Source organism: Oncorhynchus keta, chromosome 6 (genome assembly GCF_023373465.1).
Source record: "Oncorhynchus keta strain PuntledgeMale-10-30-2019 chromosome 6, Oket_V2, whole genome shotgun sequence".
Lineage (NCBI taxonomy): Eukaryota > Metazoa > Chordata > Actinopteri > Salmoniformes > Salmonidae > Oncorhynchus > Oncorhynchus keta.
The window spans coordinates 32,421,390-32,448,622 of NC_068426.1; the positions used below are offsets into that span (position 1 = coordinate 32,421,390).

General features: G+C 38.9%; 1 protein-coding gene across 1 annotated transcript in view; it reads right to left on the minus strand.

The window, feature by feature from the left end:
* LOC118385566 (laminin subunit gamma-3) overlaps window positions 1-27,233 on the minus strand; it is a 244,519-nt gene that overhangs the window by 74,043 nt on the left and 143,243 nt on the right. The window contains exon 12 of the mRNA XM_052521317.1: window positions 15,966-16,202. Within this exon, the coding sequence (XP_052377277.1) occupies window positions 15,966-16,202 (237 nt within the window). The remainder of the gene's footprint in view (window positions 1-15,965; window positions 16,203-27,233) is intronic.

Here is a 27,233-nt window from a genome sequence, read left to right on the forward strand (position 1 = left end):
AGTAGGATATTACTCAAACACTCAAATAGGCAACAGAAGCAGGGACAGCATAGGGCTCAGTGACTCACTCATTCCTGGCCTTCGATCAGTATAAGTTATATTATAATGTAGGGTTAAATACATATTATTTCTGATTGTCTTTAGCATGCAGTCTCTCTCTCTCTCTCTCTCTCACAACAGCTCATTTTGTTTGAAATATTATTTGGATTATAATAAATTAATATATTTGTAGGGGTTGATGCACTTTTCGTTAAATCTGGTCTGTGATATTGAGTTAGAAATGTAAAACTTCAGAGTACTTAAGCATTGAATACATTGCAAGTTTGCCATTGTTTGGCCATTAAGCTACACTCAACTGACTGACTGAAGCATCTATCCGTAAGTCTAAACTGTGGCACAGATTGGGGGATATTCACACCTAGCCGAGCTCTTAGACTAGCGTTGTGTAAATTAATGGAGGTGTGAATGTTTCAGTCAGTCTCTCTCCTATCACACTAGTCCTGCATCAGGCCAAAAAAAGCAAACAGCTGGCGGGTGATCCTGGAGTTGAGAGAGAACTTGGGTAAGAACTATGGCGCAATTACACTTGACATGTGGGCTGACGATTTTCAAAAAACAGGATACTTGTGCATTACAGCCCATTACATAAACAAAGGGTGGAAGTTATCCACATCGGAGTGGGACAGTGCAGCTCATATCTGCAGATAACACAAGGCCAGCTATTGTGAAAGAATACTTGGGAATTCTGTTGATTTCCCCCATCACTTCAAGAGGCCTACTGTATTTTTTGTAGTTCCACCTTCAGATGGATACGTGTTTTCAGAGAGAAGCCAGCTGCGAGCCTGCGACCAGACACGGTGGATGACATCCTTTTCCTGCACAGCAATTTGAATAAGCCCAGTGTTGAATGGACTGTTTTTGAATTGATTTTAGTTTTTTAAAATTTGTTGTCTAATATAAGGCTCTTTAAAGTGATTTGAGTTGTCAATGTGCCGCGTTGCATTGTGGAAAAAAAGACCTGTTCTTACTTTATGGCATGATTTCTTTTTAGTCAAATGCTGAATGAACATGCAGCCAAATGAATTAATGCAAGAAATAGGAATAATAGCTACTGTCTGTAGTCAGAAAAACAATTAGGCAAAATAAATTGATATTATTTTGTTGGGTAATGGATCGGCTCTCGGAACTCATTAAGAGGCGGCTTCTGTCTTCAATATAATCATTCATTCAGGAGGTTAAACCCATAGGTCTTAGGCCTGCAGTAAACTCAATTAGATTACCAGGTTCATTTTTCATTCGGTTATAATTATCCATGCCTTCTGGGAATGATATGAAGTCCAACAAGTATGGGTGGAGTTGGAAATTTATCGGTCAGAGGTATTACAATGGAAATGAACTTTTAATCCATCTGTCTGCATATTTCAAGACATGGCATATAAGGGTGCAGTGAGATGGGTTGGACGATACTTTTCTTGTCAATCATCTTGAAAAAAACATACACAAGAAAACTGAAAATCAACGAATGTCAGCTTTTAAATGCTTTATTATCCAAATGTTGAAAGTGCATGTGGGCGACGGAGAGATGCACAAAATGGTGCAGTTTGGCGGAGAGTGCACTAGAGATGGGGGTGTGAACAGGTGGTTATGGGCAGATGTGATGTAGTTGTTGTTTGTTATCTAAAAAGATCAAATAAAATCGTACAAAAAAATGAAATAAGTAAAAATGACAAGCTTGCAACGCGCATCTGATTATTCATTATAAATAGGATTTATTTGATTTATTTCATTTCCATTTTGATTGTATGCACAATGTTAGAAATAATTGAACACACACAACATGAGCAGATTTAACTTAGTCAAAACATTTCTTTACTAAAGACTATCAGACTTATTGATTTTGATTCAAAGCCACGAATGAGTGAGTCACTCAGCTTTATGCTGACAAACATATCTTTATACTGTGAAATAGCCTACTAAATAGGCCAAGCCTAAACTAATGTATTAAATTGCCTAAATAAACTAGTACATTTCATAAATAAATGAAGTAGCTCAGATCTTGAAAATGTAGGCAACCTTTCTCCCCTCCCTATCCTTGCTGGACTCTCTTTCATTCAGTTTCTTCTTGACTTCAGCAAAGAAGGACTCTGTGTTTCAGAAACGCACTTCATATACAGGGGCTATCACTCTTTCACACTGTGGTAAATAAAGCCAGTTATTATTTCTGTCTGTTTTTAGAGGGAGAGAAACCAAAAGCCCACCATGCCTATTTTTCGAAAATCGTCAGTCCACATGTCAAGTGTAATTGCGCCACAGTATTTACCCAAGTTCTCTCTCTATTCCGGGACCACCTGCCAGCTATTTTTTTTGTTGCCTAATGCAGGACTCTAGTACCAGAGAAGAGAGACTCTTGGACTGAAACATTCACACCTCCATTAATTTATGAAAAGATAGTCCATTTTTGCCACAGTTCAGAGTACCAATAGATCAGCGTTCTAACTCCCCCTTGTGATAGTGTGGTGCAATGACAGAATGACGCAATTTACCACAATCTGTCACCATCTACCACAAATCTGACCGACTTCACAGGTTGACTGTTTGAACGTATTTTTAAATATTTTTTATCATATTGCGTTTTTTTGTTGTTGAACTTTTATGTGCCTTAATAACAAACTTGTATGCCATCTGTAAATACAAATAAAGTTGCTAAATTATGAGCCTAGTTGGATTAGTCAAAGAAAAAGACAGGAACCTTCCCGCTAGCCATTGATTGGCTGAGATACTGAGTTGGCTGGACATGCCGAGAGATGAGTTTCAGATTGGTCCTGCAGAGTAGCATCTTGTGTCTATAAAAGTAGCTGCTCGTTATGCGCAGATAATCCTTTCTACTGCAGTTGTTTCTAAAGATATAAAGTCAGCCACGGAGAACTGCAAATATGTTGCTACTGCTCTCAATAACATTGCTGCCCTGAATTTATCAGGTGCTATCGACAAAGGTCAACGGGAAAAAGTTGTGATGGACTACTTTCTGGAGGATGATCAACAGTGTTGTTGTCACAGAAGAGGTTGACCGAGTTTTGAAATCAGTGGAAGTCAACGGGCCAAACAGGCTGTGTAAACTAAACGGAAATGACACAGGACGTCTTATTTAATAAAAGGGTTTGCAGTCTGCCGTGAAGCTTTCATCCTTGTTTACGGGTAAGAATCTAGCTACAGTTTCAGAAATTATACATTTCTAATTTGACAGAAAGTTATTTTCATTACAAGTTAAAGCTTGCTGTTAGCTAGCCAGCTGGAGTTCGATGGCTGGCTTGCTAGCTAACATTGAACGTACTTGGTTAACTTTAACTAGATATGACAATCAGTTTGTATTACTAGTAACATCACTCTATGCATTGGGATTATAGTGAAAATGTTTAGCTAGTTAACGTTACATGTCTAAACAAAAGACCCCAAGTTAAAGTTTGCCATTAGCTAGCTAACGTTAGCTGAGGTTAGATGGCTGGCTTGCTAGGTAACATTAACTTAATGTATGAAGTGTGTGTAATGTTAGTGATGTTTTCTCAGAATGCCATTTCGCAATGCTAGTTATAGCCTAATGTTAGCTAGCTAACTAGCTAACATTGAACCTATTTGGTTAACTTTAGCTAGCTATGACAATCAGTTTGTATTGTTAGTAAAATCTTGCTGTTAGTTAGCCAGCTGACTTTAACTTTAACTAACTAACTAACTGACTTTAACTAACATTAACTGTACGAACTGTGTATAGTGATATTATCTCAGAATGACATTTCGCATCTATTGTATAATAATGCTAAAATACTTGTATCTGGAATTTGTCTTTCAGCATCAGTAGAACATGCCTGACTTTCCTCCACCAGTCAAACAAGGAGAATGGTCTAATGCCATCAACAAAAGAGCTGGCCCAAGCAAGCAAAGGCAGCAGCGCAGTCATCAACTACATGTACAAGCTCCACCACAGCCTGGACCTTCATGTTCTGATCACAGGCCACACCAAGTTTGCCCTTGACTGGTGCTTCGGCCTTATCAAGCAGCCCTGCAGAAAGACGAGAGTGAACACCTTGTCTGAGATGACTAGTGTTGTGAAGGAGAGCACTGTGACAGGGTCAACATCTCACAGCTGGTTGGACTGGAAGATGGTACGGTGCTGGTGGAAAGCTAAGGCTGGCAACAACACCTGACTCCGTTCTTCAGGCCACTGCCACAGATAAAGCACTCCCAGCCCTTCAGGTGAAAATAATTGTTGTTGTATTGTATGAGGTGAATTGATGTTGTGCAGGGTTGTAAATGTCTTCAGATTTCTTGCCGTTGTTCTTATTCATCTGCTGCGCAATGCTGTCATCCTTCCACCCATAGATTGTCTGCCTGTACAAGCACCACCTGGACTGGACACAGCTAGACAACGTATCAACGTATCTTTTTGAGAAGATCGGGGAGTTTTGCGAGGAAGAGGTTATGGACGTCACATGCCCTGCACCAAAGTCCAGGGCAGGACAGAAACAGCCTCTCTCCTAACACATCTCATATGTTGCTGCTACAATCTTTTTTATCCTGCTGCTCAGCCACTTTACCCCTGATTGTATGCATATAACTACCTCGTCTATCACTGATATAGTTATTGATATCGTTCTTGTACTGTACATAACAGAGGTGTGGACTTGAGTCACATGACTTGGACTCGAGTAAGACTCAAGTAACAAATATGATGACTTCTGTAGCTCAGTTGGTAGAGCATGGCGCTTGTAACGCCAGGGTAGTGGGTTCGATTCCCGGGACCACCCATACGTAGAATGTATGCACACATGACTGTAAGTCGCTTTGGATAAAAGCGTCTGCTAAATGGCATATATTATTATTATATTACTTGGACTCAACTTTGACTTTTAATTTTAAAAATGATGCTATTAAAAAATGTGTGCATCACATCAACTCTTCATTTAACAGATTACAGTTTGAATCAGACAGCAGCCAATAAAATTGTGCCAGCTGAGAAAAAGTTGTTTGTGGCAGTGCAGAGGAACGTCGGCGGGTGAATTCAGATGGAGCCCTTGGAAAGATGATACCCAAAAGTATTATATTTGGATATGAAGACAACGCTGTATCAACAAAAAACAGATTGCAACTTCAAAACATGTGGGAAGAAAATTACAGACAGAGGCGCAACAATTTCCAACTTTGTTCGACATTTGATTTGATTTGAATCTCTTTTAGTCCCTATTTGGACTAATCTTCCAAGAGTCCTTCAACGTTAAAATACAATTTATAATGCGAACACATTTTCACATGTAACACACTATTACAAACATACATAATATACTAACTTAATGACCCAATAAATACTCAATCTAAAAAATATTGATTCTTTATCTACTATCCACAACATTTCTATGTATTATATTTAAATGGTTTTAAAATAATTTTTACATTTATATATTGAAAGGTTTCTGGTTTGCTCAGTTAATTTATTCAATTTCTTTATTGCTCTAAATCAAAATGTTATTTTGCCTGTTTCTCTTTTTTTGTCTGGATAACGCATAGATGGTGGACAATCTATTCCTAGTATTTATGGAATGTCTGTCTCTTACCAACTGAATACCTTTGTGAATTGAACTTGGCATGTTTTTTCATTTATCTTGTCAATTGATGACCAACCAAGAACATTGCACATCGCTGCAACAGAAGAACCATATCTCCACCTTAAAACAATCCTTGCTGCTTTGTTCTGTGCAACCTGCAGCCTCCTAACTTCACTTGATGATGCATTTCCCCAGACCACAGAACAGTAGTTCACCTGACTCTCAATTAATGCTTGTGTTATTTGCTTAAGAATTTTTCCTGGTAAATATTTAGCTATCCTTCTGATTATGCCTGCTGTTTTAATATATATATATTATTTTACATAGATTAGTTATTTGAGACAACCATGATAAGCAGTTCTCTAGCTGCACTCCCAATAGTTTGGTTTCTGCCACTCCTTCAATTTGTACTCCTTCCATACCTAATTGTATCCCATACTGTTTTGGCCTTTTCCTAGTGGAACAGACCAACATAACTTTGGTTTTCTTGGTGTTTAAAACAAGTTTGTTCTGGCAAACCCACTTCCTGATATTCTCCAAATTTCCTTGTAAAGCTTGCTGTACCTGTTGAACCGATTGTCTTGCTGCATACATTGTAGAATCATCTGCACATATAGTAGCTTGAGTTTCAGCTAAGGCATAGGGAGGGTTATTGGTATATATTAAATAAAGAAGTGACCCAAGGCAGCTGCCCTGCGGTATTCCACAGTTTAACACATTGGGGGTAGAAAATTAACCATTGATATAGGTGGACTGTTTCCTGTCAGTTAGATATGACTGTACCCAATGCAATCCTTAAAACCATAATGTATTAATTTTGTCAAAATTATTTAATGATCCACTAAATCAAATGCTGCACTGAAATCTAAAAATTGAGCCACTGGTCAGTCATGTCAACCAATGCAGTGGTTGTGGAATGTTTTTTTGTGATTAGCATGCTCATTGGCTGTAATCAATTCATTATTTTCCATGTACTCCCATATTTGTCTACTCACAATAGCCTCCAATATCTTACTGATTGTAGGGAGTAGACTGATTGGTTGACTATTGGCAGGAGTAATGGGTTCTTTGCTGTCTTTCGGAACACAATTTTGCATGCTTCCATACATTTGCAAACATCCCCTTTTCCAGTGACCAATTAAATATGTATCTCAGTGGAACTGCAATCTGGGGAGCAGCACAGCGAAGCAAAAAATTGTCCATAAGACCATAACCTGTAGATTTATCATCAGATAATGACTTCAATAGGTTTAACATCTCCTCCACTGACACCATTTGGGGACGAAAAGAGCATGATCATAATATGATCATCAATCCATTGGAAAATAGCTTTTTTGGAAGAATGTATGTTTACATTGTTGCTCAGAAAATTGATTTTCTATGTAAGACATCTGCAAAATGATTGGCAATATTGACTGGTTTTGTTATTTATTCTCCCGTCACACTAGATGGGCATGATGAGATAGATGTACCAAGTAAGCACTTAACTGTGTTCCATTCCCTTTTAGAATAATTTTCACAATCAATAAAAGCATTGTTGTAAACTAACTTTTTTTCTTTTGATTCAATTTAACTGCATAATTACATAATGTTCTATAATTCTGTTCATCAATTTATAATTTTGACTTGGCTGCTAAGGCTTTTGCCATATTTCTTTGAGGAAAAAGCCTCACCCAGTTCATCATCAATCCATGGAGATGGACGGGCACCAACTGTTCTCTTTCTTAGGGGCATGACGGTCCATTACCTCAGTGAGCAAATCAATAAAACATTCTGTAGCGTGATTTAGTTCATCCTCTAGATAAATCAGCTTCCAGGGTACAGCAGCCAAATCATTTAAAAATAGCTCATGATTAAATGTTTAAAAATTTCTCTTGACCACAACCCTAGGGGGTTTCTTTGAACCTTGGTGTTCATGGTTATGGTCACAATATTATGGTCTGTCCAGCCCACTGGCATTAATCTGTCTTTTTAAGCATTGCAATGGTATATTACAGAACATCAGATCAATGCATGTATCTGAACGATGACCCAACTAATTGATGATCTAGTAGTATCATTAACCATTTTTAAATGGTTTTAAAACACAGTTCTCGGCATATCTCATCAATTTTGTTCTATTCGAATTATTGTGATCCTTCCAATTTATATTAAAATCACCCAAGATAAATACATCTCTGTTGCTATCTGTGGCCTGGTCAAACCCAGTACATAAGTCATCCAAATAGGACACTTTAGAGCTAGGAGGTCTATACACACATCCCACCACATCCCACCTGGTGAGGCAGATGTACTTGAGCCCATAGTGCTTCTACTTGACATACATTAATGTTATCCCTCCTCTTAAAATATATATGATTCTGAATATACAGTGCTACAGCCCCACCATTCCTATTCCTATCCCTTTTCAGTAGACTATATCCATGAATGTTAATTTGCCCATCATTTACAGATGCATCTAAATGTGTTTCGGTCAAAGCCAAAATATGAAAATGATTTATGTTGACCAAGTTAAAAAAACTCATGTATTTTGTTAGGAAGGCTACATACATTAACCTGAGCTATATGCAACCCTTTCCTTGTCAAGAGGAGATCAATAGAGCATGTATTTGTTGTAGTTGAGGTTGTTACGATACACTTCAACACACAAACACAAATGTGAACATTAAATGAAAATAGCCAGGGAGTCATTCATGATTTGCATAAATGTAATATACTAACTATTACTCTTGTTAAAAAATATGAAATGGCATTACATTTGGTGAAGAGCATGCGTAGCACATTCATCTCCTGCACATCTAACACTCCAGTGTTTTATTGGTATATTGTAATTACTTCGCTACCATGGCCTATTTATTGCCTTACCTCCCTTACCTTACCTCATTTGCACACACTGTATATTGAACTTTTCCACTGTATTATTGACTGTATGTTTGTTTATTCCATGTGTAACTCTGTGTTGTTGTATGTGTCAAACGGCTTTGCTTTATCTTGGCCAGGTCGCAGTTGTAAATGAGAACCTGTTCTCAACTAGAAAACCTGGTAAAATAAAGGTGAAGAAAAGAGCACATTATGACTTGTTTAGGACTCGAAACTCAAAGTTAAAGACTTGAGACTTGACTTGATACTTGATGTTCTTGACTTGAGAATTGACTCGGACTTGCCTGTCTTGACTTGGGACTTGAGTGCTAAGACTTGAGACTTACTTACTGAAAAAGTGTGTGTGAGCAAGGAGACCTACAAACCTGACTCAGTTACACCAGCTTTATCAGGAGGAATGGGCCAAAATTCACCCAACTTATTTTGGGAAGCTTGAGGAAGTCTACCCAAAATGTTTTACCCAAGTTAAACAATTTAAAGGCAATGCTACCAAATACTAATGAGGTGTATGTAAACTTCTGACCCACTGGGAATGTGATGCAATAAATAAAAGCTGAAATAAACCATTCTCTCTACTATTATTCTGACATTTCACATTCTTAAAATAAAGTGGTGATCCTAATTGACCTAAGACAGGGAATTTTTACTAGGATTATATGTCAGGAATTGTGAAAAACTGAGGTTGAAAGTATTTGGTTAAGGTGTATGTAATTTTCCGACTTCAACTGTATGGAAAACTATGTGATACGTGCGTGTGTAACAGTATATTAACCTCTTGAAGCTAGGGGCACTATTTTTATTTTATGAAAAATAACGTTCCCAAAGTAAACAGCCTATTTCTCAGGACCAGATGCTAGAATATGCATATAATTGACAGCTTGGGATAGAAAACAATATAAAGTTTCCAAAACTGTAAAAATATTGTCTGTGAGTATAACAGAACTGATATTGCAGGCGAAAGCCTGAGAAAAATCCAATCAGGAAGTGACTCTTATTTTGAAACCCCTGTGTTCCTATGCATCCCTATTGACCATTGAAAGGGATATCAACAAGATTCCTTTTTCTACGGCTTCCCTGAGGTGTCTACAGCCTTTAGACGTAGTCTCAGGCCTTTACGTTGAAGAATGAGCATAAACAACCACATTGCGTAAGTGGTCAGCTGATGGCTCTCAGAGTAATTCTTGCGCAAAATAGAGAGGTAGCCATTTTTCCTCCCAGTCTTACTGAAAAGCCAACTGTCCCGGTTGATATATTATCGAAAAGATATTTGAAAAACACCTTGAGGATTGATTATAAAAAACGTTTGCCATGTTTCTGTCGATATTATGGATATAATTTGGAATTTTTTACTGCGTTGTCATGACCGCTATTTCCGGTGGATTCCTGGGCATAACGCATCAAACTAACGGAGGTATTTGGATATAAAAAATACATTTATGGAACAAAAGGAACATTTGCTGTCTAACTGGGAGTCTCGTGAGTGAAAACATCTGATGATCATCAAAGGTAAACGATTAATTTGATTGCTTTTCTGATTTTCGTGACCAAGCTTCCTGATGCTAAGTGGAAAGAATGCGATGCTAGGCTATCGATAAACGTACACAAACGCTTGTATTGCTTTCGCCGTAAAGCATAATTTCAAAATCTGAGATGACAGGGTGATTAACAAAAGGCTAAGCTGTGTTTCGCTATATTTCACTTGTGATTTCATGAATATGAATATTTTCTAGTAATATGTTTTGACTGTTGCGCTCTGCTATACAGCGGTTGCTTATGACAATTCTCCCGGAGCCTGGAGGAATAGTTCTAAGAGGTTAAGTATCCTAATGTACTGGTGTGAAGGCAAATGGGCAGTGGTGTTTCAGTAAAAAATACTTTAAAGTACTCCTTAAGTAGATTTTTGGTGATATCTGTACATTAGTTTATTTTTTATATTTTTGCCGACTTTTACTTTTACTTCACTACATTCCGAAATAAAATAATCTATTTTCTACTCCATACATTTTCCCTGACAAAAGTACTCGTTACATTTTGACAGGAACAGTCCAATTCACACACTTATCAAGAGAACATCCCTGGTCATCCCTACTGCATCAGATCTGCCAGACTCACTAAACACAAAGGCTTTGTTTGTAAATGATGTGTGTTGGAGTGTGACCCTGGCTATCCGTCAATCTAGTTTAAAAAAAAAAAAAAAAAATTGTGCCATCTGTTTTAATATAAGGAATTCAAAATGATTTATACTTTTACTCAAATATGACAATTTAGTCGCTCTGGATAAGAGCGTCTGCTAAATGTCTTAAATGTAAATGTAAATGTAGTACTTTTTCCACCACTGATTGTGGCTGGGGGTTATAGGATTTATGTTGTTGTTGTTGAATATATATATATATATATATATATATATATATATATATATATATATATATATATATATATATATATATATCACCGTTAAGGGCTGTTCTTGTGCACAACACATCATGGAGTGTCTGGACGCAGTACTTAACTTTGGTTTAATGGCCTAATGTTATAAAGCCCAGAGCTGCCTTATTGCTTTTATGAAGTGGTTACTAATGTATTTAGAGCTGTAAAACTAAATGTTTTGTCTTACATGTGGTGTGGACTGATATACCATGACTTTCAAGCCAATCAGCATTCAAAGCTCAAACCACCCATTTTATAACAGATTTTATATAATGTGTTATGTTATGCTAGTACATATTCTATGAATATGATCAGTGACAGAGTTTTGTGAAAGACTCATGTATGCGAATGCTTGACTAAAGTCAGTGGTTCTCAATTCTCTCCCCAGGGACGTCTAGCTGTTCCAGAGGTAGCTTACTTGATTCAACCTGCCCAATTAACACAATAATAATGCCTAAGGAGTGAACAGATAAAATCGTGTTTTTCATGAAATTGGATAATATTTAAAGTAAAATATCAAAGTATGGTGACCAACTGTTGCTTCTACATTTATAAAGTTTGATCATAAAGTTACTTGTCCCCTTCCTGATATGAAACACTTGGATTCACTATTAAGGGGACAAGGTGACATCACCGTATCGCTCATTTTTATACATCAATGGTAACATAATATTCTCTTAATGATATTAACTGTCTTCTTGGTAAACAACTCCAGTGTAGATTTGGCCTTGTGTTTTAGGTTATTGTCCTGCTGAAAGGTGAATTCATCTCCCAGTGTCTGGTGAAAAGCAGGTTGAACCTAGTTTTTCTCTAGGATTTTGCCTGTGCTTAGCTCCATTTAGTGTATTTTTTATCCTGAAAAACTACCCAGTACTTAATGGTTACAAGCATACCCATAACATGATGGAGACAGGACAAAAAGCTAATTGCTTTGTCAATTTTCTTTGCAGTATTACTTTAGTGCCTTGTGGGAAACAGGATGCATGTTTTGGAATATTTAGTTCTCTACATGATTCTTTCTTTTCACTCTGTCAGTTATGTTAGTATTGTGGAGTAACTACAATGTTGTTGATCCATCCTTAGTTTTGCCCTTTCACAGCCATTAATCTCTGTAAATATTGTAAAGTCACCATTGACCTCATGGTGAAATTCCTGAGTGGCAATTGAGTTAGGAAGTACGCCTGTATCTTTGTAGTAACTGGGTGTATTGATACACCTCCTAATGTGTAATTAATAACTCCACCATGCTCAAAGGGATATTCAACGTCTGATTTTATTTATTTATATATCTACCATTAGGTCAAATCAAATCAAATGTTATTGGTCACATACACATATTCAGCAGATGTTATTGCGGGTGACGCGAAATGCTAGGTGTCATTCTTTGAGAGGCATTAGAAAACCTTCCTCGTCTTTGTGGTTGAATCTGTGTTTGAATTTCACTTCTCGACTGAGAGACTTTACAGATAATTGTATGTGTGGGGTACAGAGATGAGGTGGTCATTCAAAAAATCATGTTAAACACTAATATTCCACACAGAGTGAGTCCATGCAACTAATATGACTTGTTAAGCACATTTTTACTCCTGAACACTAGGCTTATCATAAGACAGGGGTTTAAAACGTATTGACTCAAGACATTTCAGCTTTTAATTTTTTATTAATAAAAAAAAAACGTTCTACTTTGACGTTATTGGGTATTGAAGGCACTGTAGAACATGTTTTTAATTAATAGGTATTTATAGAACATGAGGAAAAGGTTCTTTATAGCACCATACAGGTTCCATGGTTATTTATTGAACCTTCAAGAAAGGGTTGTCCTCTTAAGGATTCAACCCTTTTTTTCAATTTTCTCCAAAAATGACATACCCAAATCTAACTGCCTGTAGCTCAGGACCTGAAGCAAGGATATGCATATTCTTGATACCATTTGAAAGGAAACACTTCGAAGTTCGTGGAAATGTGAAATTAATGTAGAAGAATATAACACATTAGATCTGCTAAAAGATAATACCAAGAAAAATGTTGTTTTTTGTACCATCCTCTTTGAAATGCAAGAGAAAGGCCACAATGCATTATTCCAGCCCAGGCGCAATTTAGATTTTGGCCACTAGATGGCAGCAATGTATGTGCGAAGTTTTAGACTGATCCAATGGACCATTGCACATATATTCAAAATGTTCTATCAAGACTGCCCAAATGTGTCTAATTGGTTTATGAATACATTTTCAAGTTTGTAATTGTCCATTCTCCTCAAACAATAGCATGTTATTCTTGCACTGTAATAGCTACTGTAAATTGGACAGTGCAGTTATATTAACAAGAATTGAAGCTTTCTGCCAATATCAGATATGTATATGTCCTTGTATTTTTTTGTTTGTTACCTACAACCTAGCCATTTCACATCGGTTACACTGTCACAAGAAAAAAAGTATAATATAATAGCTTGCTGGACAGTATTTTATTTGAGCATTTCTTATACCAATAGACTATTCGAAGAGGGACGCAAGCTCTTTTTTTTGCTGAATTTTTAACCTCTTACCTCCACCCGACACGCAGGCGTCCCATCTAGACATCTGGAAATGCAAATGCGCTACGCTAAATGCTAATAGCACTCGTTAAAACTCAAACGTTCATTAAAACACACATGCAGGGTACTGAATTAAAGCTACACTTGTTGTGAATCCAGCCAACAAGTCAGATTTTTAAAATGCTTTTCGGCGAAAGCATGAGAAGCTATTATCTGATAGCATGCAACACCCCTAAAGACCCGCAGGGGACGTAAAGAAAATAATTAGCATAGTCGGCGCTACACAAAATGCAGAAATAAAGTATAAAACATTCATTACCTTTGACGATCTTCTTTGTTGGCACTCCTAGATGTCCCATAAACATCACTATTGGGTCTTTTTTTCCCGATTAAATCGGTCCATATATAGCCTAGATATCGATCTATGAAGACTGTGTGATAGAGTTTTATAACGCAACGTCATTTTTTTTAAATTAAAAAAGTTGACGATAAACTTTCACAAAACACTTCAAAATACTTTTGTAATGCAACTTTAGGTATTAGTAAACGTTAATAATCGATCAAATTGATCACGGGGCAATGTATATTCTATAGCTCTACGTCTTGAAATAATGTCCGGATAAATCTCAACCAAAATATGCTGTTGGAGACCGGAAGAAATGGGCTGTCTCTTGCTCGTTTGACCAAGAAACAAAGCCTAGGCAAATGACAAGACTGTTGACATCGTGTGGAAGCTGTAGGTATTGCAACCTCGGCTCCAGGTAATGTGGTTTCCATTCAACAATACATTCAAGTGGCGCATTGATATATTTTCCAGTTTTCAGTGATCAGATTTTCCTGCGCTTTTCGATGAAACGCACGTTCTGTTATAGTCACAGCCGTGATTTAACCAGTTTTAGAAACGTCTGAGTGTTTTCTATCCACACATACTAATCATATGCATATACTATATTCCTGGCATGAATAGCAGGGCGCTGAAATGTTGCGCGATTTTGAACAGAATGTTCGAAAAAGTAGGGGGTAGGATCAACAGGTTAATACAGCAGCCAATCGAACAGCAAACGCACAATGGCGGTAGGCTATAGCAGTTATTTATTCAGACCCATAACCATTCAATCTTTGTGAAGTGAAGTGAAAGCCTTCTCCATCTAATTCTAGTCCTATATTAATCAAGTATGATAAGGACAACAAAACATATTTCGTTTAACTGTTGAAAGCGAGGAAGGAATGAAGCAACAATAGAGAGAGAAAGAAGAGGTAAGCCAATAACATTAGGGGAAATATTATGAAAGTTTCAGCCTACCAATAATACAAATACGCCCTATTATATTTCAAAATTAAAATCAAATTTGCTAGCCTATACTTGTATATTTGTAGGCCGCATGTGCTGCACCAGAATCAAATGTTCTCTATATTACTTTATTACTCTATATTACTATATTACTATATTACTTTATGTTACATTTGAACAATGTGCGTAATTCCGGTCCATATAATACAGTATAATACAATACAGTACAGTAATACAGTTCACACTCAAAAACATTAGCCTACTGGAGCTAGTTGAATTTGTATACCCAAGAGAGCATACAGCTAGCTTACATCTATGGGCTTTCATGTTTTTCTGTTGTGCGTAATGTTCAGTAGCCTATATCATACAGTCAGTATATGTATTGGATAACGGCACAATAATTTGGGCTTCTTTGGGCTTGGGCTCAAGGATGGTGCTATATGGAACCTTATCGTAAATGTAGGGCTTATAAAATGTATTTAATATATGGCTCATCAGTCTCAGGTAGCATCAGGCTGATCCAAGCTCTAATTAAATCTAGACATTTATATGCTTTATAGAACTTTTGAATGACACTTCCATTTTTTGGCTGGAAATACCGGGTTACCCAGGAGAAAAGTGATTTATTCTTGGGATGGAACATTTGTAAAATAATGAGAAAATATTCTACCCTATTCCAGACTTATAAACACAATAATAGAACCTATGTCATTTTAACAATACAATATGGCTATTAAAACAGAATAAATAAAAAAATGTGTGGTTCTACAAAGAACCTTTGAGATTGTGAAATCTTCTTAATGGAACCATTCTCCATAAATGTTTTATAAAGAATCATAAAAAGGGTTCTATATAGCCCTCAAAAGGGTTGTTACCATTGCGGAACCTTTGTTTGGTGCTATGTAGAACCTTTTTTTTATGTATCTTCACAGAACTTTAAGAAAGGGTTCTTTACATCACCAAACAGGTTCCATTTAGAACATTATGAAAAAATGTTTCATATAGCACCAAAAAGGGTTCTGCTTATTTTACAAGCCAAAGAACCCTTATTTGGCACTATATAGAACCATTTGCTTTCAGTGTGCAGAGAGAAGAGTAGAAAAGAGTAGGGAAGGGAAGAAAAGCGAAGGTGGAGAAAAGAGAGAGAGAGAGGATATGAGAAGAGACAAAGAGAGGTAAAGAGAGAAAGAGAGAAAATGAGAGAACAATAAAACACGAGAGACACAGATTAAAAATCTCCTACCTGTCTCAGGGTGGCAGGGTCCGTGCTGGTGGCAGGTGCAGGGCACACAGGGTGACAGGGGTCCTCTGTTAGGGACCTCTCTGGTGTAGCCTGGGGCACAGAGCTCACAGAACTGACCCCCAAACCCCGGGGGGCACGTACACACCTCAACCCAGGGAGCAGGGGGGGTAGAGGATGTAACAGGGCTGGAGAGGTGGGCAGCGGAGGCCAGGGTTACCCCTGAGAGTTGGGACGTGTCTGGGGAGAGAGTTTGGAGATCGTTAATACTTTAACTCCAACTCTGGAGAGAGAGGAGGAAGAGAGAGAGGGCATGAATGCTCAAACGTACTCTGAAAGGCTACTTTGACATACTGAAGTTAATGGTCCAGTAATAATGTGTGATTGATCATCAGTAATTTAGCCAAGTTGCTGTTGCATAGGCAGTGGTGTAAGTACTTAAGTAAAAAATACTTTAAAGTACTACTTAAGAAGTTATTTGGGGTGTCTGTACTTTACTTTACAATTTATATTTTGACAACTTTTACTTCACTACCTTCCTAAAGAAAATAATGTACTTTTTACTCCATACATTTTCCCTGACACCCAAAAGTACTCGTCACATTTTGACAGAAAAATGGTCCAATTTACACACTTCCCTATTGTCTCTGATCTGGCGGACACAAATGCTTTGTTTGTCAATTAGAGTGTTGGAGTGTGCCCCTGGCTATCCATCAATAAAAAATAAAATAAGTGAAATGGTGCATTCTGGTTTGCTTAGTATAAGGAATTTGAAATGGTTGATACTTTTTACTCAAGTGATGTTTTACTGGGTGACTTTCACTTTTACTTGAGTTCATTTCTATTAAGGTATCTTCATTTTTACTCAAGTACGACAATTGAGTACATTTTCCACCACTGTATATAGGTGGGAATTCACCCCATATGTCTTTTACTGTAGGCTATTTGCCCATGCATGAGGGTGGTGTAGAATATAGCTCTGTAGGATACAGTAGTGTGCGAGTGATATCAGCTGGTAAAGCTAACACTTTTATCATCTCTGTCTCTCTGGATATTCACTGGAGGTCCCGAGGTGCCCAATAAGACAAGCCAGCTGTTCACCATGTAAACTATGTTACACATTGTAGCTCTATGATAGTGTGGGTGTGTGTGTGTGTGTGCGTGCGCATAAATGCATTTGATGCACATGGGTGTACACACACACCTAGCTACCTCACTCTGGGAATCTCTGATAAAACAAAATAAATCAGTGCAGTGGAGTGAGGGAGGAGGAGGAGCAATGGAGGAGAGGAAGAGGAGGAGAGGTGGAGGTATGGCAGGAGCCTGCACCCACAGGGATTACTGATCCCTCTCTCCTTCATGAATAGTGATGGGGGGATAGTACAGGTTGAATCCTCCTCAGCCATCATACAGAATACTACCACCACTAGTCAAGGTCCAGCGCTTGGCTTTTAACAGTGTGTGTGCATGTGTGTCAGTCACAGCGAATCAGGGGTGTGAGATTTTCAAGAGATCAATTTTTTTGCCTGTGTGTGTGTAATGAGAGGGAGAAAAGACAGGATGAGCATGAGGAAGAGAGAGAACTTGGGCTCTAACAAATTGTGATCCCCTGATCCTTCGGCGACTATCAAACACAGTTCATTTACCATACTATCTGCAAATCAGCACCCAACCAACTCATCCCCCCTGACTGCTTGCTAACCCCTGTACAACACTATCTCTATCACTCTTCTTCTTGCAAACTGTGTATGTTTGCTTGTCATACGAGAACAGGATTTCCTCCAATGTTCCAACCCATCTCTGCGTCAGACCACAGAATGTTCTCTCTCTCTCTCTCTCTCTCTCTCTCTCTCTCTCTCTCTCTCTCTCTCTCTCTCTCTCTCGCTCTCTCTCTCTCTCTCTCTCTCTCGCTCTCGCTCTCGCTCTCTCTCGCTCTCTTCCTTTTCTCCATCTCCTGTCTCCCTATTTTTCTCTCTCCAACTCTCTCTCCCACTTCGTCTTTTGACCATCTCCTCATCGCTCCCTTTCCATCTGTCTCTCTTTGCATCTCTTTCTCCCTTCTCTCCATCTTGCTCTCTCCCCCTCTCCCGTCATACCTTTTTCCACCCCTCACAACTCCCTACCCTAACATAACATTCCCAGTACCACTTGGCTGTCACACAGGCAGGATCCTCACCCAACAATGCGACAGAAATCACCTACAGACAATCCTGTCATTAAAATAATTCAGCCTAATAATGAATGCCTTAATCTGTGTTTTGGTGCAGGGAGGGAGGGAAAAGCGCTTTGTGGGATTTTCCTATTAGCGTCTCTGGGCGTCTGCAGAGATAAGGCACTTCTAACACTGTTTGAGAACTAATTTGAGACACAAATCATTTGCAATGTTTTCCTCCGCGATGTGCATAGAGGTTGTATGAATGTGTGTTTAAGAGGGAGAGAGAGTGTGTTTATGTGTGTGTGTGTGTGTGTGTGTGTGTGTGTGTGTGCGTGTGTGTGAGAGATAGCGACTGTATGTGTACATGAGTGTGAATGTGAATGTGTGCATGTGCATAGTGTGTATGTAAGTTTTAATGTGTGTGTGGCTGTGACACCCGCAATTAAAGTGGCTGAAAGAGAGATAATGGCTTTGAATAGCTGTTCTGTCATCTATGTGCTGTAATCCAATGCAATCCCTCTCAGATCATCTCAGTACATTGATCTAAATACTATGAGAGAGAGAGAGAGAGAGAGAGAACCCCCATCCCCCCAAAAAGAGCAGAAGATTTGGAAGAACAGACAGGCAATATCTGTGAATGAAAGTCCTGCTCTCGCATAGATGGCACAACCCAGTGCTTCAGTCAGAGCAGGTGTGTGTTGAACACTCAGCGACAAGTCACTCAGTCTAAAGATGCCTTTAACTGATAATGTAAATGTGTGTCTGTGTGTGCCTCTATCACTTATCAGGCTAAAAGTGGTTGTGTGTATAAACTAGACAGATAGAGTGTGTGTGCGTGTGCGCATGCGTGCGTGTCTATCTGAAAGTGAATTAGGCAGACTGTTACTAAGTGAGCTCGAGCTCCAGTAGTGAACTTCCCTTGCCAGTGAACAAACTTGGCAGCTGATATTTGCGAGGCCCAGCGGTGCTATCAGAGAGATTCTCCTCAGAGACTAACAGAAGAGGCCGGCGATAACGAGAGGGCAGCAGGTTGAGAGCAGGAAGTAGGAACCAGACTGCTGTCTATTAACGAACTGCTGTAGTAAAGCCCTCTCATGATTGGCAGGAAAATGTGAATAACAGGGCAGAGAGGAACCACTACAGTGACTACAGAGCATGTTGCCTGCTTGCATATCATACCTTAACAACTTTTCTGACGAAGAAAAATGTCTAGGTTAAATAGAAACATACTCATAGTAATAGAGTACCGGAGGCACAAAAATGAAAAACACGCTAGCCTTTGCATGTACTATGTGCACACACTTATGCACTCCCACTCCTACAAACACATATACAAACATTCACACAGCAAAAGTGTTACAATCCAGGTGTTGAGGTATAAAGTTATATCTGAGTGTTGATTCTAGTGGGGTTAACACCAGTAGATTGAAATTGAATATTGGTGTTTACTTCGAACGACCAACACACAGTAGTCTGAGAACTTCTCTAGGCAAGATATATATTTTTTTTCACTGATGTTGGTCATTTTGCACATGTGGTGTTCTGTGCCTGGCTAGTTAGCTTTCTCCGTTCTACCTACCAGAGATTCACCCCGATTCTGCCAGTGGCTTGTGGATCTCAAGAATGATGCAGTGACCAAAGATTACCAGGGGAATTCTCAGGCTGAACAGACAACAGCTGAGAAGTGATGAGATACCATTGATTTTATCCCTTCACAACAAAACGGAAGATTCTCAATTAGAGGTAAGCTAATGTTGGCTAGCTTGCCAGTTTAGCTGGGTTAGTTAGCTAGCTAACGTTACAGTCCTGTATTGAACTCTGAAAGCCATCAGCTATATCTTTGGTATACATAATGTCAATCAATGTTGCCTATGCCATGGCAGTCACTGCTAGACTGGTAGCGACCTTCAGCGGAGTAAACATGTTTGTTTGTTCATTCTATCTTTGACCGAAGTTAGCTAACGTAAGCTATGTTACTAAGTAAGAGTATCTCATCTATTCCACCCTTGTCTGGAAAACAATCTGTTACTAAAAATAGAATTGTCGATATAACTAAATCACTCTTTATTTGTGTGTTGGTAGTCTCAGCTGGCTAGCAATCTTGCTGCCAATTTAGTGACTCTAGTTAGGTAACAGCAAGCTGACTATATTGAAATGTCCATTGTCAGGTATGCTTAGCTAGTGAGTCTAATAGAGATCAATACAATTAGTGGGGTGCTTAAATTGTGTATTGTTGTGTATTTAGTGGAAGGTGGTACAGAAGCTGATTCCACCAACATGCGCTTCCAACCCCTAACTCTGCACAAGATGAAGATAAGTTGGCCAAAATATTTACAAGCTGACAGCTAAGATAGCTTAATTTACAGTAAGCATGGTATAAACATGAATTGGGTAATGTTTGTATGGTTTGTGTTTGTTTTATGGGGTTAACGGTGGTTAGAGGTAGTACCTTCCAGACCATGTAATCAATTTAGTCTATTTCCCCTCTTCTCTTTTTACCCATTCTTTTTTTTTTTAAACTCAGGTTATCTGGAGTGATTCCATAGTGCCTTGCTGAAAAATGACACAAAGTGGGGGAATTTTGGGTAAACAAGCATGAGGGAGCAAACACACATTGCAGTTATGGAGCACAATAACACTGTGGGACAGAAACTAGTAAGGGACACTGAACATTATAAAATCAAGACTACACGGTAATAACACAACCACCTCTCCTTTTTCTGCAGATTATCAAAAAAAGACAGGTCTACAAAATTCCCTGCAAAGGGCTACTATTGACAATAATGATCTGTCAAAGTAAATGGGCTGGGGAAGGTTTACTGACAGTACTTTGAGATGAGGAAGGGGGTTTTGGCTTTGCAGGTTCGTGCTCAGACATTAAATGCTTCGTTGGGTATGAGAGCGATGGAGGTGCCATTTCTCCTCAATCTGCAGAGAATTGTAGCTACAGATTGTTTGAGATTATGTAATTTACCCAAAGATTTTACTGACATCTTGTCTATTTCAAGTCTTCTCTCATTGATCTGGACCGTCTTCTCTTATTGATCTAGATCGCCCAACACAAGTTGTCGTCTTTCAGAGACTACAGAAATAAGGCTTTACACCCTCCCCCTTTACACATCCCCCCAACACTGCGAAGGTGTGACAGCATCAACTCTAATAAAGTCTTATTTTAAGTCGGAATTAGCAACATCATGATGTTAGGGAACCAACACTGTAGGGGTGTTAGTTTGTCAACACTTTGAAAAGTGTTAGTTTAACCTTATTTTGGTGGGTCACATGTAATTTCTAAGAAAGTATTTAATTTAAAACTTCTTATGGCTGGGGGCAGTATTGAGTAGCTTGGATGAATAAGGTGCCCAGAGGTGCCCAGAGTAAACTGTCTGCTACTCAGTCCCAGTTGCTAATATATGCATAGTATTAGTATATTTGGATAGAAAACACTCTGACGTGTCTAAAACTGTTTGAATGATGTCTGTGAGTATAACAGAACTCAAATGGCAGGCAAACCAGAGGAAAAATCCAACCAGGAAGTGGTAAATCTGAGGTTTGTTTTTCAACTCAATCCCTATTGAAGATACAGTGGGATATTGGTCATTTTGCACTTCCTAATGCTTCCACTAGATGTCAACAGCCTTTAGAACTTTGTTTGATGCGTCTACAGTGAAGTGGGGGCGAATGAGAGGGGACTGAGTTCTGCCAGAATGCCTTGAGCTCGTGACGCTCGTTCACGTGAGAGTGAGCTCTGTTCCATCGCAATTCCACAGACAAAGGAATTCTCCGGTTGGAACGTTATTGAAGATTTTTGTTAAAAACATCCTAAAGGTTGATTCTATACTTCGTTTGACATGTTTATACGGACTGTAACGGAACTTTTGGACTTTTCGTCTGCTCGTGCGTCATGAAGGTAGATTACTGGGCTGAACGCGCTAGCAACAAGGAGGAATTTGGACATAAATTATGGACATTATCGAACAAAACAAATATTTCTTGTGGAACTGGGATTCCTGTGAGTGCATTTTGAAGTTCATCAAAGGTAAGTGAATTTTCATAATGTTATTTCTGACTTCTGCTGACTGCAAAATATGTCAGATATCTTTTTGGCTTTTTTGGTCTCTGAGCGCCATACCCAGATTATTGCATGGTTTGCTTTTTACTTAAAGCTTTTTTGAAATCTTACACAGCGGTTGTATTAACCTCTTAGAACTCTTGCTCTATACTGCCCCTGTTGGAGAAAGTGCGTGCCCATACTAAACTGAAAATATTTTTCCTTTATAACATATAAAGCTTAATTATGAACATAGTTTGACAAGTTTACTCGACATATAATATGTAATTTCGACGTTTTGGTGCGCATCCACTTGAATTTTGCCTACATTTAGACCGAAATTTGGCTATTTTGAGAACCGAAAGACACAGACTTGAAAACTAAATGCTGGTTTGGTAAGTATAATTCCTTCCAGGTCTTTTGATGGAAGAACAGCAAAGGTAAGGGAATATTTATGTGGTAAATTTGGGTTTCTGTCGACTCCAAGATAGAGGAGCGATAATGCTAATTTTGGAGCGCCGACTCCTAGTATAGCCTAGTGAAGGCAACCTGTAACGTTAAAAATAAATGTAACACAGCGATTGCATTTAGAAGAAGTGTATCTTCCTATACATATGTAAAACATGCATATTTAGTCAAAGTTTATGATGTGTATTCCTTGTTAGCTGACGTTATCTGCCGGAGCTATCGGCATTTCTCCTGACATTTTAGTAGCATTTTTTGAACGATGCATCATTGTAAACAGAGATTTATGGATATATATTGCAGATTATTGAAAAAAAAAACGTATGTACTGTGTAACATGTTATATTACTGTCATCTGATGAAGATTTCAAAAGGTTAGTTGTCAGGATTTGGCCAGGGTTGTTCCGGTTTTTGGTCACTAGATGCCCCCATTGTGCCTTTTGACCTTTTGTTTTCCCTTGATCCCCATTATTATTTGCACCTGTGCCTCGTTTCCCCTGATTGTATTTAAACCCTTTGTTTTACTCAGTTCTTTGCTCTGTGTTTGTATGTTAGCACCCAGCCCTAGTACTCTGTGTACTCTTGTTGATCCCGGTTGTCTCTCTTGAGGAATTCTGTTTTTTTGTTATTGTTTGTTTGTTTTTTGAGTATCTTTTGAGGCTTTTTGTGCTTTACCTTCCACCTTGTGGATTTACCTTTTTGTCTTGGAGGATTACCTTTGTTCTTATGGAATTCCTTTTGAGGTTGTGGAGTTACATGTTTTCCTGAAGAACTTCACTTTTTACTTCATTAAATACACCGTCTCAAGTACTGCTGTGTCTGCCTCATCTTCTGGGTTCTGCCGACTATTTGTGGCTCAGTTGGTTAAGTGACTGTTTCTCACTCCGGAGACCCGGGTTCGTAACCGGGTCCTGACATTAGTGAAATGATTTTTATTTTAATCCTGTGTTTGTTGATTGCATATTTTTTCCTACTTGGCTATGCAAATGAGCTATGTCTGTGGTGGTGGTTTGACATAAATATGTGCTATGTTTTCGCCGTAAAACATTTTAGAAATCTGACTTGCTGGGTAGATAAACAACGTGTTTATCTTTCATTTGAGCTATTTTACTTGTTAATGTGTGGAGGTTAAATATTTTTAGGAATATTTTTTCTCATTGTGCGTTATGCTAATGAGCTTGAGCCGTAGTCACGAACCCGGATCCGGTATTGGTAGACTATGAGGTTAAGGAGACGTGTATCTGAAGTTACATGTATAACACTTGTATTTTCATCAACAATTATAATGAATATTTCTGTAAATTGATGTGGATCTCTGCAAAATATGAACATAAGGCGTGTAACTGACAGTTAGACTTACAGGTTATGTCGTTGTCTTTTGTTTGAATTGTTTATGTGTCCGCTGTGCGGGGGAAATGATAATACAAGCGGAACTACGTAGCTAATACTGCTGTAACGGGGATCCTTATTGTAGCAACACACCTTTGGAGGGAAGGCAATCCTGCGCTGCGTTAGCTAAGTTTTCATGTCATCGGGCGTAGTTCATAAAGGTTGAAGAGTGTATGTTAGGATGAAGTGTGAATTCATGCCAGGAATAATAAGTGTGAAGTTTGATTTCCTCCCTTCTGTATAAGCAGCCAATGAGGTATTTGTTCCTTTATTCATGTGTTAATCTGAACCTGTTATAACGCCAGTTAAACTGTTATGTATGTAAGCACTTCAGAGTTATACCAAGCTAATAAGTCACTCGTAAGATAAGGTTGTAAAGAGTGTGCTTAACTGTATTTTTCATTTACTTTATAGTTCTCACGGAAGGTGATAATTCTGACTAAAACTACAGAATAAAGCCGCCAGTTAAAATCAAGGAACGGTTGTGCTCGTGGTTACTGAAGGGAGCTACAGTGAGAACTCACTGCTCTTCACGAGCAAGAGAAAGAAGAATCACATCCAGCTGTAAAACGTCTACAATATTCCCAAATCCTGGTAGACCCTGTCATCTGCCAGATAAGAGTTTTGCACCTACCTGCAACCTAAGAAGAAAATGAAGGAAGCATGAAGGAAGCATCGTGAGGCAACATAAGGTCAAGACTAACAGGAAAGTCAGACACGCAAGTACAAGTCAAGGTGTTTGAAGGTGGTCCTAGCCTTGTGAACAGCTAATAAGAGACTTTAAGATTACAATTCGTAAGGACTGGAGATAGTTGTCTATTTCATAAAGACTCTGGTATTATGCATTTGCTCTTTCTATCTTAATGTATCACTGGTATGTGTATTACTGAAAAATATTATTTGATACTTACCAAAAAAAAATATATATAGTCACAAACATTAAGGGTCAGCGTACACCTATTAATTATATATTCACCTGTAAGTTAATAGTGTACTTGTTTGGTAAGGTGTTTGTTCAAGCCTTTGTTACAAGCATTATACATGTTTTAAATTACAGTGAATTAGAGTATAAATTACCTACTCACTTATCCAAACCTTAGCTAGAATTGATTTGACTTGATTTAGAATGTCAGAAAGAGGTAGTTTCACTAAAGGTGATAGAGATGGGGTGGGTCAAGTTGAGCAGCTGCAGCAACACCTCGCAAACTTCGAGCCTTCATCAGAACAAACAGAACAGCAGGAAGAGGCCCAGACTGGTGTGGAGTCACTTCGGCCAGTGAATGATGATACAGAGGCTGCTAATGAGATAGCACAACAAGAGCCACGAAAGGTGAGAGGGTCCGCAGGTTAACTGAAAAGGGCAGAGAACTGCGAGACGAAAGGTGGAGACAGCTCGAGCATCGTTTCAGGGTCAGCTATGAGAAGTGGAAGGCTCTGGTAAAGGAGGCAAAACTGTCACTGACAGGCTGTTGCTCTGAAGACCTACTAGAAGACCTCTTAAACAAGATTAGCCATGCCTCTACAGAGCTAAACCTTGTCTATGTAAATTTGCGTCAAATCGACATTCCCGACAACGATATACGACGCAGAGTTGATACTTGTGAAGCAGTTACAATGTCTATTATCAAGACTGTAAGGTGTCATTTAAAAGGCAGGAAGAAGGTCAAAGTAACCAGATAGAGTTGCACTGGAAGGACAGCAATTCCTTGTGCATGTCTGAACTCTCACATAAGTCAAGTCTCAACTATCAGCCCTCAAGTGCTTCCTCCCAGTCTCAAAGCAACTCAAAGGTCAACTCCAGACGCTCAAGCGTGTCATCTGTCAAGAGACAAGAGGCTGCGGCGGAAGTTGCTGCTAACCAAGCAGCTTTAGAAGTAATGGTTAAGCAAGAACGCCAACTAGAAGAGCTTCAGCGACTCGAAGATGAAGATAAGAAGAGGACAGCGGAGCAAGAAGCTGAGGCTGTGAAACGCAGCTTAGAAGAAGCTAGGCTGCGAGTCAAGTTAGAGGTAGAAAATGCTGCCAGACGAAGACACTAGAAGACAAGCGTAGAGAGTTAGAGCGCCTAGAAGTGCTCAAGAAACTAAATGCTGCCAAGGCGCGAATGCAAGTGTATGAGCAAGATGAAAACTCAGAGGACGAGAAGAGAGAACTACTCTCTAACTGCAAATCTATGAAAGAAGTCACGCACAGAAGTGGCTCATTTCACAGTCTCTCACCACAACATGTTGTGACAAGCACACAGCAAGAAGATGGCACCAAGACCATGTTCAGGTTACTAGCGGAATCAATCAGTGAAAGCCGCCTCCCCATACCAGAACCAGTAACATTCAATGGAGAACCACTCTCGTTCACTGACTGGAAGGTCTCTTTTCAGACTCTGATAGACAGGAAGAACATACCAGCAACTGAGAAGATATATTACTTGAGAAAATATATTGGTGGGCCTGCCAAGAAAGCCATCGAAAGTTACTTTATGTTAGGAACAGAGTCAGCCTACTATGCTGCATGGACCATTCTTGAAGAAAGGTACGGAAACAAATTCCTCATCGCCAAGTCCTTCAGAGATAAGCTCAATGCATGGCCTAAGATAGGATCCAAGGACAGTCTTGAACTTAGAGACCTTGTAGACTTTCTTCGCAGCTGTGAGGCTGCTATGTCTCAGAATAAGGGCCTGGAGGTGCTTAATGACTGTAATGAAAACCAAAAGATCCTCGCTAAACTTCCAGATTGGCTAACTTCAAGATGGAATAGAAAGGTCATAGACATCTTAGAAGAAACTGAGATCTTTCCAAGCTTCAGTCAGTTTGTGAAGTTTCTCACGAGAGAAGCAAAGATCGCTTGCAATCCTGTGACATCCCTTCATGCTTTGAAACCAAGCGAAGATGGAAAACCTAAGACGCCAAGGATTCAAAGCCCCGGAGCAAGGGTATTAGCAACTAACTCTGATGAGAAAGATACTGTTACTAGTTGTGTCTTCTGTGAGAAGTCAGGTCACAGTCTCCACAAATGCTGGAAGTTCATGGATAAGCCCACCGCAGAGCGACAGAAGTTTGTTCAAGAGAATAAATTGTGCTTTGGCTGTTTAAGGCCTGGGCATCACTCAAAAGATTGTGATAACAGGAACACCTGCGACACGTGTCAGAGGAGGCATCCATCCTGCCTGCACGAAGATCGTACTAAAGAAAGGTTATGGGATAGGAAGACCTCACAA